At 42.5% G+C, this 17,121-nt stretch overlaps 1 protein-coding gene across 1 annotated transcript; it reads right to left on the bottom strand.

The window, feature by feature from the left end:
• Positions 1 to 2,014: 2,014 nt before the first annotated feature.
• Positions 2,015 to 7,486, bottom strand: LOC138888194 (uncharacterized). Its single transcript, XM_070170011.1, has 6 exons — positions 6,551 to 7,486; positions 5,572 to 5,803; positions 5,103 to 5,397; positions 4,939 to 5,011; positions 4,643 to 4,757; positions 2,015 to 2,277 (listed from the first exon to the last, which is right to left on the bottom strand). The coding sequence occupies exons 1-6, from the start codon at positions 7,484 to 7,486 to the stop codon at positions 2,015 to 2,017; spliced, it is 1,914 nt and encodes a 637-aa protein (XP_070026112.1).
• Between the last annotated feature and the right edge of the window lie 9,635 nt (positions 7,487 to 17,121).

Below are 17,121 nucleotides of genomic sequence, written 5' to 3'. Positions count from 1 at the left end.
TTGCCAAGCTTACTTAAGAATTTAACATTCAATTCAAAAAAATTATGAAAGGCTCACTCATCTTTCTCAAGAGAATGTCTCAAGTACAACTTCCGGTACCATAAGCTCGCCACTCATGTAGAGTACCACTAATATAGCTCACTCGGCTCAAAATCAGGTAGGACTTTTTTCGGGATGTAGTGAAGGCTTTTGGATTAGGGATTGGTATAATATGAATAAGTGGTTACACCTTCCTTAAGCACTTCATCTTTCAATTCTTGGCTCACACTTTGCCGATTTCTTGAGGCAGTTTTTTTTCCTCTGGGGACTAGAGAGACTTAATATCACTCTTTCTGGATCATTTCATTCATATTTCTCTATGTTTGGGACCATTGCCTTTCTTTGAATCCCTTCAACTCTTTCATTTATTAACTTTTTGCATTTTTCTTTTTGTTCTTTTCCTTTCTTTCTCATCATTTCTTTTCTATTTTTCCGTCTTGATACTTTTGTTTCAATTTCCTCGTCTCTCCCCTAAACTTACGTTCTTATCCAATTATTTCACATGAGTGTTAAGGAAAGTTCGGGTTCCAAGAGAGGGTTATAATAGAATGGGTCAATTGTAACATGGTTTTCAAATGAGAAAGGCTAAAGGCTTAAAGGGGTTGACTAGGGATGACATCATTGGCAGGCAATGAAAAACTCAAACGGGCCAAGGAAAGCCTACAATCACTTCTCAAGCCAAGCAAAACTTACAATTTTGCTTTAAAACACATTCGGGGTAAGTTCTAGACCTTTTGCATGGGTACTTGGACTAACAAAAAAGCATATCACCCCTCATGCAACTAGATTGTTAAAGAGGATAGAGTCTAGAACCCACAACGAACACATTCAAGATTGAATATCACTATGGTCCATTTAGACAACTCGATGGAATTAAAGTCAACACAAGAGTCACAAAGTCACTAACTAAAGCTATTTTTAAAAAAATTCTTGTCTCTAACTATAAGCACACAGTTAAATGTGTTGATGCCAAATAAAGCATGTTTGACTCTTTGAGTTTGACTTGATCAGGTCTTTTTACTCATTATTACTACTATTATCACCTAAACACAAAATGGACTCATTCCCTTAATAAGGTTGTCATGCCATCAATTATTGGGAAGAGTCATCCGGTTCACGCACAAACTATATTTGGAAAGAACCGCATTAAGAAAACCAAAGGCTTATTATCTACTAAAACATAAAAAGAAGCTACTAAATTAAACACTAACTAATAAAAAAACAAAATAAAGAAGCTATAAATCAAAACTACTGAAAGTATAATGAATATACATAATGAGAGAGGAAAAGAGGGAATATATACAGAATAAGGAGAAAGAAGTAAATACTGTCAGTTATTACAAACCAATTGTCTCAAAATCATCAAAATAGATCAAATAAACTCCACCCCCTCCCCCAAATATAAAAATAGGCATTTTTGCCAATGCTTAACAAAATAAGATTAAAGGAAGGGTAAAGTGAAGAAAACTCCCTATGGCTCCTTGGACATCTCTGTGTCTACAGTAGCGTCACCGCCCTCAGTCTCTTCTAACTGGATCTCATCATCCTCGACTCTAGGAGTGACTGGGTTGGTGAACATCTGACGCACTACCTTGGTAGTGTTGGCAGCCAAGTCTGGCTCCTCAGACTGGCCAACTGGTGCAGATGGAGCTGATGGTGCTGCTGGTGGTGCAAGAGCTGGATCAATCAGCATGTCAAATGGTAGGTCTCAGGCCGGTGCAATCTTGGTCACCTGTCTCCGGAGCTTGTCAACTGACTCTTTGGAGGCTTGGGACTTTCTCATTTTCATAACTTCCTTTCCCAGCTCCTCAATTACTGACCCATGCTCTACCAAAGTGTTCATTATGGTGGTCTGGTTCTCCAAGAGCCTCTTCAATGTCTCTTCTACTGTTGGGGGAATCTGGGGTGCCGAAATGGAAGTCTGTGTTGCAATAGTACTGGATATGTCAGACATCTTTGTAGTGGTTGTCTGCATCTAGTTGTTGAGGCTTGCTAATGTCTGGGCGACTCGCTGTGCTGATAGTGGAGCAGTGGGCATCGGCACCGGCTTCAAAGCCGAGGTGGAACCTGTAATAAGGGCTGTTGGAGGCCCTGAGGCTGGGGGTGGGGGCATAGATGTTGTACTGGCTGAAGGCTCTGCTAAAGTAGATGGCATGTCAACTGTCTCTGCAGCTACCACCGATAGCTCATTAGACTGGCCTATGGTGGTAGTCGATTGACCCTTTTTCTTAGGGTTGTCTGCATCTATCAAGGAATACCATGAGAAGCGCTTCTTCGCCCGCACCTTCGTATCAAAATCTCTTAGCTCACCCGTGCATCCATAAGATACTCAATAATAGTGTTAGGATACGGGTAAGAAGTATCAGCTTGCCTGACGACCACAGATAAATTGGCCGACATCATGGCACCCACATTGATGGGTACCTAGCCATGATGGAGGCATCTAGAACTGCCCGGGGATCAGAAGGTATGTCTCATTCTGGAACAGGTCTAGTCGGATGTACACGAAGGTCTGCCACCCCTTTGCCTCTAAACTCAGGGTGTTTTAGTGAATAGGTCCCTCTACCGTAATCCATGGTGGTGGTGGACTAGGAGTTGCCAGAATCTTAACTAGCCACGGGCGAGCTGCATCCCTCATTTCAAACTTCTCCAAATACTATGTGGGCTCAATATCATCAAACCCCAAGTAGGTGTTCAATATGTACTGGTCAAAACGCACCGTTAGGTTCCTCACTTTAGTTACCTTGTTCCCTTTCTTGATATGTGCCATATTGGCGTAGAACTCCCAGACAATCTATTCCTTCACGTCCATTACGCTCTGGGTGAACCACATCCACCTATTCCGCTCTCGAAACTGCCTCAAGACTGTCGGATTGTACTTTTCAAGATCTTTCAATTAGAACTATTGCTCAATAGTGAGCGATCTTACTGGCCACCATTCATGGAAGCTAGAGAAGGTAGCCAAACTGACGAATCTGTCCTTCCACATCTCTTTCCTTTTCGACCGCTCAAGGCCGGCTACTATAGCATCTCCCCTTTGGCCATCATCTGGGATGTCCTGAACTGAAGTCTCTGGTGCCTAGGGGATAGGTGTAGTGGAGGGATCAGAAGCCTGACCGGCACTCTCCGAACCCTTGGAGGTGCTATGCAATGATAATAGCTCATCCCTGAGCTGATATCTCCCCGGTGGCCTTGATTGGATGGCCGACTGCTCGTGTACTGAGGTTGAGTTTCCCTCAAAGACGTCCCTAGACGGGATATAAGAACTGGTCTCCAAGAGGTCTGCACCTCTCCCTCTGTCGACTGTCGTCTTCTTTCTACTCTTAGGTTGTTGGGAACTAGGCATGGGTCTCTTCCCGCATCCCCAAGAAGGGTCATCTCTTCCTTTGAAGTGTCGTCCCATCCTCTAGATCGAACCATGTTCTATATCAAGCAAAGGCGATTGTTAGTTACAATTCAAGTTCAGACATAGAATGAATGTAGAGAAACACCAGACATTATAGTTAAAAATACATCAGAATCATGCTTGTAGGGTGGGGACTTGCGATCCGCAGAATTATTTGCGGCCGCAGAATAGGGATTGCGGACCGCATAATTTTCCCTTGTAGTCGCAAAAGTGGATTGCGGTCTGCAGATTTTTCTTTGCGACCGCAATTCAGACATCACCAGAATTCCAACTCTTTGATGATAGAGAATTGGCTATTTTGCGACCGCAATTAATTTTTTGCGATCCCAACAATTTACTTTCCGGCCGCACTTAAGAGTCATCAAAGTGACAACTCTCTGATCACAGAGATTAGGTTGTTCTACGGCCGCAATAAGATTTCTACGGTCCCCACATTTTATATTGCGGTCACAAACCATACTTTACTATAGTGCCCTAATATTTAACTTTTGCGGATCGCACAATTTCTTGTGTGACGGCAGATTCCAAATTTTACGAACAGATAGTCAGTTATGTACCTAGGGCTTGAAATTTTCGCACACTTTTGGCACGGAATTAACCTTTAAGCATGATCATCAATTCACCCATTCCCCTTAGAACATTTATCAGTCTACCCACAACATATTCACCCCAAAAGATTGTTCAAATAGATTCATAGATAAATGGTTCAAAATTTTACTAAAAATCAAAAAATTTAAAGAAGTTAATCAAGATGATGATGCATACCAGAGATGAGTGATCAACAATTGTTAGGCTGTGAGCAGCTAATTTAACACAAAATTTCAATTTTTGCACTTTGTGAGCTCAGAGAGGGGAAAAGGGGAACAATGCCCAACATCTCCTATTTACAATGAAGGGTGTCTAACAAGTGAAGGGATGATGAGTGCGGCCGCAAAATTCCTATTACTGTCCGTACTCCATTACCTGGGGGCCTCAGATGCCCTAACGTTTTGCGGTCTGCATAATTAGTTGTGCGGCCGCAAGTTTTGTTGCAGACCACAGAATTCGTGTTGCGAACGCAAATCGGCCATTTCTCTGACAGACCAACTTCAGAGAGTTGAAAATTTCCACCTTCAACTTGTGTGGTCTGCAATGTAATTGTGCGGCCGCAGATTATCTTTTGCTACAACAATCGAAATTCTGCGGTCTGCACATTACAATTGCAGTCCGCAATTCTTTCCACATTTAGCCAATTTTCTGGGCACAATTCCTGTAAAGTACACTCATCCCTGAAAAATACTTCAAATCCAGTTAGCACAAAAATAACACCTAACTACAAAAGAAGAAAAGAAAAGAAAAGAAAAAGAAACATGGGTTGCCTCTTAAGAAGTGCTTGATTTAATATCGCGACACGACATAAATTACCATCATTTGAAATGAGTCACCGCCACAACGTGGACATCACCAACTTTTCCCAAATAATTCTTCACCCGATAACCATTGACTCAGAATACCTCATCATTTTTATTCTTCAAGTCCAATGCACCAAAGGGTGTCACACCCACAACTTTGCACAAGCCACTCCATCTAGACTTTAACTTTCCGGGAAACATCCTCAACCGTGAATTGAACAACAACACAAGATCACCCTCTTTTAACTCTTTGTTCCAAAATATACTTGTCATAAAGATATTTCATCTTCTCTTTGTATAAGGACGAACTTGTGTATGCATGGTACCAAAATTCATCCAACTCATTAAAATGTGCCACCCTCAAGTTAGCTGCGACATCCCAATCAACATTTAACATTTTTAAAGCCCACATGGCTTTGTGCTCAAGTTCCACAAGAAAATGACAAGCTTTTCCATAAACCAACCGGTATGGAGACATTCCGATAGGTGTTTTGTAAGCCGTCCGATAAGCCCATAAAGCATCATCAAGTTTCTTTGACCAATCCATCCGGTTAGCATTCACTGTTTTGGGAAAAAATACTCTTTATCTCCCAGTTGGAGACTTCCACTTCACCGATTACTTGTGGATGATCGAGAGTCGTGACTTTATGAGTGACACCATACTTGGTAAGTAAAGTATCGAAGGCCTTGTTGCAAAAATGTGATCCACATCACTTATGATAGCCCGTGGAGTACCAGACCTTATGAAAATATTCTTCTTCAAGAATGCCATCACACTTCTCGCCTCATTGTTAGGTAGAGCAATGGCCTCAACCCATTTGGAAACATAATCAACCGCGACTAAGATGTAGGTATTTCCACATGAACTCACAAAAGGACCTATTAAGTCAATACCCCACACATCAAAAATATCAATCTCCAAAATGATAGTGAGGGGAATTTCATTTTCTTTGAGATTTCGTCGGCTCTTTGACATTCATTACAATGTTTGACTAGATCACTTGCATCCTTGTATAGAGTGGGCCAATAAAAATTGCAACTTAGCACTTTGGCCGCCGTTCTTGCTACACCATGGTGACCACCATATGGAGAAGAATGACAAGCCCCAAGAATTTCACATTGCTCTTCCTCCGGTACATATCTTCTAATCATCCCATCCGTGCAAATTCAGAAAAGGTACGGTTCATCCCAATAATAGTCTTGACAATCCTGTTTGAGCTTCTTCCTTTGGTTTAAAGAGAACTCATTCGGGATGATACCACTCATAAGAAAATTTGCTAGATCCGCGAGCCATGGCACCTCCTTCATTGAAATATCCAAAAGTTGCTCATCGGGGAATGAGTCATTAATTTCAAGGCCATCATGCGGCCGCCCCTCCTCCTCCAAACGAGACAAGTGGTCCGCCACTTTATTTTCACTCCCTTTCAATCTTGTATGTCAATATCAAACTCTTGAAACAAAAGCACTCATCTCATCAACCGAGCTTTGGAATCTTTCTTACTCATAAGATAACGAAGTGCCGCATGATCCGTGTGGACAATCACTTTAGCACCCATCAATTACGGGCGGAACTTCTCAATAGCAAACACAATGGCAAGAAGCTCTTTCTCTGTAACGGTATAGTTGACTTGGCACAATTCATTGTCTTACTAGCATACTAGACCGAATGAAAAATATTATTGATGTGTTGTCCTAAAATAGCCCAGACTACTACGTCACTAGCATCACACATAAGCTCAAAAGGGATACTCCAATTAGGAGCGGTGATAATAGGAGTGGTTGTCAAGTTGAACTTTAACAATTCAAAGGCTCTCATGCAACCATCATTGACGTTAAACTTAGCATCTTTCTCTAGGAGCCTGCACAATGGGTTCACCACTTTAGAAAAATTCTTGATGAAACACCGGTAAAATCTCGCGTGGCCTGAGAAACTCCACACGCCCTTCACCGAAGTTGGAGGTAGAAGTTTAGAAATCACCTCAATCTTTGCCTTGTCGACTTCAGTGCCATTCTTTAAGATGTTGTGGCTAAGAACAATGCCTTTCTCGACCATGAAATGACATTTCTCCCAATTTATCACCAAATTTGTTTCTTCACATCTTGCCAATAATTTATCCAAATTAGCTAAACAATCATCAAAGGAATCCCCAACCACCGAGAAGTCATCCATGAAAACTTCAAGGTAGTCCTCCACCATGTCCGTGAAGATAGCCATCATACACCTTTGAAAAGTCACCGGTGCATTACATAAATCAAAAGGCATCTGCTTGAAGGCAAAAGTACCATAGAGACATGTAAAAGTTGTTTTCTCTTGATCTTCCAGAGCAATAAGGATTTGGTTGTAGCCCAAATACCCATCAAGAAAATAATACAAAGCACGGTCGGCCAATCTATCAAACATTTGGTCTAAGAAAGGAAATGGGAAATGATCCTTCCTTACAACTTTGTTAAGCTTGCGATAGTCCATACACACTCTCCATCCGGTCACCGTTCTTGTAAGAATCAACTCATCTTTGTCATTGGTGACCACCATCATGCTTCCCTTCTTTGGGACACATTGAACCGGAGAAGTCCATGAACTATCAGAAATGGGATAGATAACCCCGGCATCCAACCACTTGATAATCGCCTTTTTGACAACCTCTTGCATGACTTCATTTAGTCTCCTTTGATGTTCAATAAATGGTTTGGTGCCTTCCTCCAAAGTTTTGATCCTTATATGGGTTCACTTCCTCTTGAGTCTCTTCCACTTTGTCATCAATATCAATCCGTACTTCATCATTTGCTTACAACACATTGTTCGGGGTCTCTTCTTCTTGTTCTGCTTTCTCATCATACACAAGTTTCCTTTGACTCGAGATGGATGCATTCCCACCTCTTCCACTTATTGTAGTGACGGCAATGGCATGCCCCATGTTGTTCCCACCTTTGGGTTCACCATCGTATCACTTGGTAGCACCCCCTTAGGACGATAATTTAGAGCTTGAGAGATTTGCCCCATTTGGACTTCTAAGTTGCGAATTGATGTGGTGTGTGAGGCGAGTTGGGCATCCGAATCGGCATTCTTTTACATCATTTGCTTTAACATATTCTCAATTCTCCCCATTTCATTGTTAAAAGAACTTGGTCATGGGAAGGATAAGGAGGCGGGTTGCTCGGTTGTTGATACATCGGGGGCCTTTGAGAACCCGACCCCCGATTGCCTTGATTATTGTTCCATCCGTATTGATTGTTACCTCCCCAATTCCCTTGATTGTTTCCACTCCTATTTACTTGATTGCTATTGTTATGCTAATTCCCTTGATTGTTCCCACCATTCCAATTACCTTGGTTGTTAGAATTCCAATTGCCTTAGTTGTTTTGAGATCGCTATTTTTGTTGACTTGGTCCTTGGAAATTGTTTCGTTGCCCTTGAAAGTTGTTCACATATTTCACTTCCTCTTCTTGTTCATTGTAAGATTCATCTTGATCAAACCCACCATCTTCTTGCACATATTTCTCCACTCAGTTTTGCACTTGCGGACCCTTGGTCCTTATTTTGTTCACCATCATGTTTACTACCTCCATGGTATTGACTTGCTTAGAACTTTGCACTTGTTGAAGTTGAGCCTTTGCTAATTTATTCATAGTGGTGGTCAATTCGGCAATGGCTTGCCCATAGTCATGCAACTATTTATGGAGGTGAATCATATTTGGATCACCTTGAGGAATATTAGCCCGACTTTGCCATGTTGATGATGTGTCCGCCATTTCATCTAAAATCTCACAAGCTTCCACATACGGTGTTGTCATGAATTTCCACCGGCAAGTTGATTCACCATGCATTGGTTGGTCGTATTAATCCCCCGATAGAAAGTTTGTGGACTCATATTCTCCGTCATGTCATTATTGGGGCACTCTTTGATCATTTTTCTATACCGCTCCCATATCTCATGTAACGGCTCATTAGGCTCTTGCTTGAATGATAGAATCTCGTCTCTAAAATAAATTACTCTGCCAACTCATCCCAAGTACGGATGGAATGGTTTGGCAATCATTCCAACCAATCTAAGGCTTTCCTCCGTAGAGAGAAGGGAAAAAGCCTTAACCTTAAAGCATTATTGGAGGCATTCATTTGTTTACTCCCCCAACAAGTGTCCACAAACTCCTTCAAGTGTTTGTATGCATTTTGACTTGGAGCCCTGGTGAAGAACCCTCATTGCTCTAGCAATGTGAGCATTACATTTGTGATTTGAAAGTTTCCCGCCCTAATACGGTGGTGGGACTATGGCACTTGCATACCTTTCATTCGGCAAACCCGGTGTGGAGCCGCTCTTGGTGGAGATGGGGTGGAACTGGGACGTTGTCTTGAGGCGCACAACCTCTTCTATTTGCTTGAGGATCAAGAGGAACCTCTTCAACTTGGTCATCCTCAACGTCCATATCCCCCAAAGGCATGTTTCCGAGTTGATTATTATTGTTCGTCATTATCGTACCTATAATTGATTTAAACAAATTAGTGACATGGAAGGAAAAGAAGATATTCCACACACAAACTAAAATATATAGTTAACACCGTTTTTAGCTCCCCGGCAGCAGCGCCAAAATTGATCTCATCCAATTCACACCTCAAATCAAAGATATGAAACGATCGATTGCAATAGTAGTACCCAACAAGAGTCGTAGTCGATTTCTACAGGGAGCTATATATGGGAGTTAGGAGTATATATTGTAGTACGTGAGTTTGAAAAACCTTAATTTAGACTTCCAAAAATTGGGGTTGTTTCTATGTCTATTTTAAAATAAGATTGCAAAGTTAAAAAATGAAACTAAGAAATTATTTTTGTTGTTTTTCAAGTTTTGTAAAAAGCTTAGGGCTATGACCGTCACCTAGGTGTTTGCCTATTAGGATATAAACCTTAATGCTTGTTTTGTTGATCGGAGTGTATCATATCTATCAACCCTCAATTACTCACTTAATACCTCTCGGTCAGAGAGTGATTTTACCCAATTTGGCTCTCTCAAGTCCAAATGGGTATTGCACAAAATGGTTGATAAAAGCTTAAGTCGGGTTATTACTATCTCTAGATTGAGTTCTTTAATTGGGATTATCAATCTCTCAATTGACCCAATTTCTTGTTAGCCAAGTTTTCGTAGACTAAGTCTCTCTTTCTCAAGTAGAGACTAAGTCAAATAGGCATGAAGTAATGTTTGCAACCATTAATTCCACAAATTAAAGCATGAACAAGGCTAAATAATAAATACCCAATCATAAACAAGTATTAAACTAAACACCCATAAGGTTTACATACTAAGGTTGAGTCTTAATCCTAGTAAAAATCTAGCTACTCATACTTGAAATTGAAGAAATAGAAGAAGAAATGCTAATTAAACTCATATTGTAAAATCAAAATGATAAAATCTATTTTAAAATATCCCAAATATAAAAAAATACTAAAAGAAACAAAGAGAAACGACTACTGTAGTTGTTGATGTCAAAAGTTGACCTAATTTTACGAAACTCGTCTATATATAAAGGACTCAAAATTTAGGACAAAAATGCCCTTCGGGAGGTTATACGGCTGCACAATTCCATATGCGGTCTGCACAATTCTTCAACTTGCGGGAGCTGGGGATCCGCGGCCGCACAATTCTTGACTGCGGACGCAAGGCATCATTTCTGCGGCCATCAAATTTATCAATGCGGCCGCAACTTGGTCTTCTGCGGCCGCACAATTCTTGTGCGGTCCGCACTCTTGAGGGACTTGGACTTTGGAAAATTGCACACCCTCTGAAGTTGGTTTCCAATTCCTCAATTGCGGCCGCATAACTAGTCTGCGGACCATATTTTGCTAGGAAGCCTGCTGGTTTTTCTTCATTATTTGCGGCCGTAGATGGAATTCTGCGGTCCGCACTTTGCAAGTTCTTGTGCCTTTTGTTGCCTTGTGTTTTAATTACTCCTTTTTGAGGCAGATTCATCTGGGGAGTCCAACTTCCAATATTCCTGCAATTTTGCACATTTCATAAGTTTCGGGAACACAATTAAACGCTTTTAAACTAAAACAAAAGCTAAAAGGGCGCTAATAAGTAGTCAAAATCCCCACTTATCTTACCTATACTGGGGATTGGGAGGCATCCGAGGGGGAGACTCGCGAGATCGACCCCCTCCAACTTAGAAAGCTGACGCGGATCCCCGAGGTGAGACTTCCCAGGATGCCGGTTTTGCACCGAAGGAAGTGCCCATTATGATTGAGATCTCGGGGATGCCTTCTCACATCGAGTCTATGCTCGAAGAAGCCCAAGCAAGGAAAAAGAAATCTAACGAAGGGGCCCATGACATGGACGATCCACTTCTTTCCTTTTTTGACGGTATGGACTCATCTGTCTTGGAAGACTTTTTTGGGATGGGCCACCTGGAAGTTCCGAGAAAAGATCTGTCTCTAGAGGCTGGAGGGCTAAACTCGAGACCAAAGTTACTCAACCTGTTCCCCGCCCCGGGTGTAGACCCTGGCCGTAAGAGGTCGATAATCATCACTGTCTCGAAGGTACCTGAGTTTTTTCTACTCCCATGGGAGTAGCGAGCCACCTTCAATGACTGGTGATCGATGAAGACTAAGAGAAAATAAATGAGGTGGACGTATCGTGCCTGTTCAACGAGGCACAACATGCACTGAATTGGGTAAGGCATCATTACACTCTTTTGATTTTTGACCTAGTCTTTGACATTTCTCATGTCTGCTTTCTTTTACCTTTTTATAGGCCTCAGTACGCCATCATGAAAACATTATTTGGTACCGGACTGAGGTTAACCAGCTCGAGGCTGAGGTCAAGGTGCTTGCCGAGAAAAGAGACATGTATAAGCTTCTCAGTGAGCAACACGAAAGGACCATCAAGAATCTCCAAGCCAAGCTTGATGCGGCTCAGAAGGAGCATGCCGATTTGGTAGAAAAGGTAAAGGTTTTCGAAGTTAGAAATGAAGACTTAGCCATGGCAACTAACGACCAAATCTCGCAGGTTCAACAGAAGATTGACCGAATCGACCAACTCCAAGCTGAAATGAATGAGGTCCAAGCCATGGCCGATGTTTGGAAGGGAAAAATGGACCGGTTGGCTTTGGAAAAGGAGACAGACCAGGCACAGCTGGCATCGATAGAGGTTCAACTCTGAGTGGCAAAAGAGAAGGTTGAAGCATGGGCTCGACAAAACGAGGACCTTCATGCTCAACTGGGCTCGGCCATTGCTGAATGGGATGCCCTTGTCAAGGAGCTTGAAATAGCGAGGTCCAAGTTGGAAGCAACCAGGGCTGATGCTAAAAAGATGGTGTCCCAATATAGGGCTAATGTCGAAGCAGCCGAGGCTTGCCTAAAAACTACCATCGAGTACGTCAAGCTGCTATCTCATAGGGAGACACTCGAGGAGATCTAGGCCCAAAGTTTCGACCTGTCGGTCGAGATCGAGGTGGAAAAAAGACTCGAGGTTGAGGCCAAGAACTTGGCTGAACCCGAGGGTAAAGAAGGCTCTGAGGGCTCTAACAAACCCAAAGATAGAGAAGACTCCGAAGACTCTAATGACAAGGTGGGTTCTGGTGAAGATCAGGCGTAGGAGGCTCAGGAAATTTTGTCTTCGTTTTTGCATTTTGCACATTTTTGTTGAGGTTGTTTTCATTAGCCTTTGTAAAGACATTCTAGAATGTATATATAAGGTTTTTTCCCTTTTGGAAATTTTCACTTCTGTTACCTTTAGCATCCTTTTTACAATTGCGAGGACTTCAAATGGCTTAGCACGGAATAAAACATAGTAATAAGTTTATTTTTCGGAGGTCCGAACAAGAATTATTCTCGATGCAAGTTTTGCTTGAACCTTGTGGGGGCTCGGAGTGACCGGAAGCTTTCCCCAAAATACTTGTTTAAATGTTTTTAGACTATAATTTTGTTGAGGGTAACCTTTGAACGGGTTTGGAATTTTGTGGAAGGCCTTATGTTTTTATTACGGGTTTCGGACGTCTCTAAGCCGTTTTTAGGGTGGATGTATCCTTTTAGGTTTGGGCACTGCCAAAAGGTTTTATGCCTCCGGTTTTTGATAACTCGAGCTGTCTGAACTTATCAAGGATAGCAGTCCCCGAGTGGAGTTATCCCTTTGGGCTCGGATAGGGGTAGTCCTTGGGATCGATAGTTCTCGGGTAGGAATAACCCTTAGGATACTTTTAAGAAGCAAAAAATGTTTGTAAGCAAGGTAGAAACTTTCTTTCATTTTTGTGCGTCACACAAGATTGTATAAAAGCTTGTTTCGTGGCTAGTGTGACCTATGCGGGCAGGGTTCATTTGAACGTTTGGCCCTTACAATAAATCCTAACCACCGAGCCTCGACTGTTCGAGCATAGAGTTTCCTTCCTTGCTAAAAATCATGACCCAAGGGGTGATCGCTCCTAGTATTCGAGGTCGATCTTCGAGTGGACTCGGATACTGTTGATGCGACCATCGACTCCGACTTAAAGCTGGTCTTCAACTCTGATTTAGCATGATTTATTGTTGTCTCGTTAAAAACCTTACAAGAAAACCCATTTGGGACAAAACCAGTTCAAGGGAAAAAGAGTACAACGCGTGCTTTTAAACCTAATCAGCTGCATCTTCCTTTGGCTATTGCTTGCAAGTGTTAGCCTAATTCATATTAAAAGAAAATAAATAAGGTCGTACCTTTGCAGTAGTATCGTTTTAAGTGGGTCATGTTCTAGTTGTTCGGTAGTTGTGTGTTGTTTGCTACTTCGAGCTTATACGAGCCTTTATCGGTAATTCAGATGACTCGATACAGACCTTCCCAATCTGGTCCTAGCTTCCCTTCATTCGGGTTCCGGGTGTTCTATGTTACCCTTTTTAACACCAAGTCGTCGATATTGAAATATTGGAGGTTGGCTCTTCGGTTGTAATATCTTTCTATCTGATGCTTTTGGGCGGCTAGCTAGACTAAAGCGGCCTTGCGTCTTTCATCTAGTAGTTCTAGATCGTGCTCATGGCCTCACCGTTCGATTCCTCGGTTGCATATCGGAACCTGATGCTCTGTTCACCCACTTCAACTGGTATCAATGCTTCAGCTCCATATACCAATAAAAACGGAGTGGCCCCGGTAATGGATTGGAGGTTGTGCGATATGCCCACAAGACTTCGGGCAGGATTTCCTTCCATTTCCCTCTGGCATAGGTCAAACTTTTCTTGAGGTTTTGAAGGATTGTTTTGTTCGCCAACTCCGCCTTCCCGTTCCTACTAGGGTGATAGGGTGTTGACAAGATCTTCTTGATCTTATGGTCCTCAAACAATTTGCTTACCTTGCTGCTGATGAACTGCTTCCTGTTATCATATACTATCTCGGCCGACATACCAAACCGACATATTATGTGGTCCCAAATGAAGTCGAAGAATTCTTTTTCTCGGACCTTCTCGAATGCTTGAGCTTCAACCCATTTAGAGAAACAGTCAGTCATAAATAGTATGAATTGAGCCTTACCGGGTGCCCATGGTAGGGGACCGACGATGTCCATTCCCCATTTCATGAATGGCCAGGGTGACAGGACCGAGTGTAGTAACTCCCCGGGTTGGTGGATCATTGGTACGTGCCTCTGACAGCCGTCACATTTGCACATGAACTCTTTCACATCTTTCTCCATGTCGATCCAGTAATAGCCGGCTCTGATTATTTTACGAACCAACGATTCCGCCCTCGAATGCTTCTCGCAAGTACTTTAGCGAACTTCCCTCAAAACATATTCGGTGTCTCATGGTCCCAAGAATATGGTGAGTGGGACATCGAATGTTCTCCTGAACAGAGTATTATCTTCGGACAGGCTAAACCTGGCCACCTTCGTGCGCAGAGCTCTCGATTCTTTGGGATCCAGGGCACCTTCTCGTTCTTCAGGTAGTCTATATACTTGTTTCTCCAGTCCCAGGTTAAAGTTGTCGAGTTTATCTTAGTATGGCCTTCTCCCACTACCGATTTCATGAGTTGCATGACCGTCCCTGAACTGAATTTATCGTTATCAATCGACGAACCCAAGTTAGCCAGAGCGTCGGCTTTGCTATTTTGATCCCGGGGCATGTGTTGTAGTGTCTATTCCCTTAATCGACATAGCGTTACCTGTAGTTTATCCAAGTATCTTCGCATTTGTTCCTCTTTTACTTCGAATGTCCCATTGACTTAATTTACCACAAGGGGGGAATCACATTTAGCTTTGATCACTTCGACCCCCAGACTTTTAGCCAATTCGAGACCTGCAATCATGGCCTCATACGCAACCTCATTGTTAGTCAATTTCATAGTTCTAATAGATTATCTAACTACGTTACCCGCGGGTGGATTCAACACGATGCCAAGTTCGGACCCTTTTACGTTTGAGGCACCGTCCTTAAAGAAGGTCCAAATCTACGAGGGGGTCCCCCGATTTCAACAACAATTCCCTTTCGACTTCGGGTATTAGGGTCAGCATGAAGTTGGCCACGAAGTCTGCCAAAATTTGAGATTTAATGGCTGCTCGGGGTCGATATTCGATATCGTACCTGCTGATTTCTACGACCCACTTGGACAATCGTTCCGAGAGCCCGAATTTGTGCATTATGTTTCTTAATGGGTAAGTAGTTGTGACACATATGGGATGACATTGAAAATACGGCTTTAACTTCTTGGAAGCGCTTAGCAAAGCGAGCGCCAACTTCTCCAGGTGAGGATACCTTGTTTCGGCCTCGCCTAGAGTCCTGCTAACATAATAGATAAGAAATTGCGTACCTTCCTTTTCCTAGACTAGGACTCCGCTTACCGCTATCTCGGATACCACTAAGTACAGGTATAACTGCTCGTCTGCCTTCGAGGTATGAAGCAAAGATAGACTTGAAAGGTACCGTTTGAGTTCTTCTAGAGCTTGCTAGCACTTCGGGGTCCATGAAAAGTTATTCTTCTCCTTCAACAATGAGAAGAACCGATGGCTTTTATCGGAGGTCCTTGATATGAACCGTCCCAAGGCAGCTATATGCCCGGGTTAACCTCTGAATGACCTTGACATTTTCCACTACGGTGATGTCTTCTATAGCTTTGATTTTATCAAGATTGATCTCGATTCCTTGGTTGGACACCATGAATCCAAGGGATTTCCCAGACCCGACCTCGAATGTGCACTTCTTCGGGTTTAACTTCATGTTGTACTTCTTCAGTATGTTGAAGGTTTCCTGCAAATGTTCCAAATGGTCCTCTGCTCGCAGGGACATAACTAACATGTCATCAATGTAAAACTCTATTGATTTTCCTATTTATTTTTCGAACATCCGGTATACTAGGCATTTGTAAGTGGCACCAATATTCTTTAATCAGAACGACATTATGTTATAACAATAGGTGCCGTATTTAGTGATGAAGGAAGTTTTTTCCCCATCACCCGGGTCCATCCGGATTTGAACGTACCCGGAATATACATCGAGAAAGCTGAGTATCTCGTGGACGACCATCGCATCAATCATGCGATCGATGTTAGGCAGAGGAAAAGAGTCCTTAGGGTATGCCTTGTTCAAGTCCTTGTAGTCTACACACATTCTTAATTTATTTTCCTTTTTAGGGACTACTACTACGTTTGTTAACCAATCTAGATGCTTAACTTCCCGAATGGAACCTATTTTAGCGAGTTTGGATACCTCATCTTTGATGAATGCATGCTTGACTTCAGACTGGGGCCTCCTCTTCTGTTTAACTGGGTGGAACTTTGGGTCCAAGCTTAGCTTGTAAGTAATTATTTCTAGCAGGATCCCCGTCATATCAAGGTGGGACCAAGTGAAACAATCTATGTTAGCCATAAGGAATTCAATGAGTTTCTTCTTGAGCTCGGGAGTTAGTATCGTGCCTAGGTATACCTTCCGGTCAGGCAGACGTTCGATCAATTTGACTTGTTCCAGCTCTTGGACCATTGACTTGGTGGATCGGAATCATCAGGGGCTATGAACGACCTAGGAACTCCGTAATCATCATCCTTGCCTGTCTCCTGCCTCTCTGGTCGGTCAGTGTCGGTGTCAGTGATTGCTATTTGGTTTCTTCCTTGGTAAACAAACTTGAGTTCTTTGATGTCGAGAGTGCGGATATTAGATCACCTCATCACCCGCGAACATTTCTTTTGCGGCCAACTGCTCTCCATAAATTGTCTTGATCTCTCCCGATGTAGGGAATTTCAATGCCTGATGTAGTGTCGAGGGTACTGCCCTCATGTTATGAATCCATGGTCTTTCAAATAGAGCATTGTATCTCATATCTCCTTCGATCACGTAGAACTTTGTTTCCTGA

Source organism: Nicotiana sylvestris, chromosome 3 (assembly GCF_000393655.2).
Source record: "Nicotiana sylvestris chromosome 3, ASM39365v2, whole genome shotgun sequence".
NCBI lineage: Eukaryota > Viridiplantae > Streptophyta > Magnoliopsida > Solanales > Solanaceae > Nicotiana > Nicotiana sylvestris.
The sequence above is the reverse complement of the archived record's forward strand: the minus strand, read 5'-3'. Positions and strand labels throughout refer to the sequence as shown.

What these genes read in the sequence shown, in the direction of transcription:
- LOC138888194 (XM_070170011.1), bottom strand. Translation starts at nt 7,486, where the DNA reads ATGCAAGAGGTTGTCAAAAAGGCGATTATCAAGTGGTTGGATGCCGGG. An exon ending in GAATATTTTCATAAGGTCTG is followed by an intron (nt 5,398 to 5,571) that starts GTACTCCACGGG and finishes TTCCCAAAACAG; the next exon opens with TGAATGCTAACCGGATGGAT. An exon ending in ATGAAATATCTTTATGACAA is followed by an intron (nt 5,012 to 5,102) that starts GTATATTTTGGA and finishes GTTAAAGTCTAG; the next exon opens with ATGGAGTGGCTTGTGCAAAG.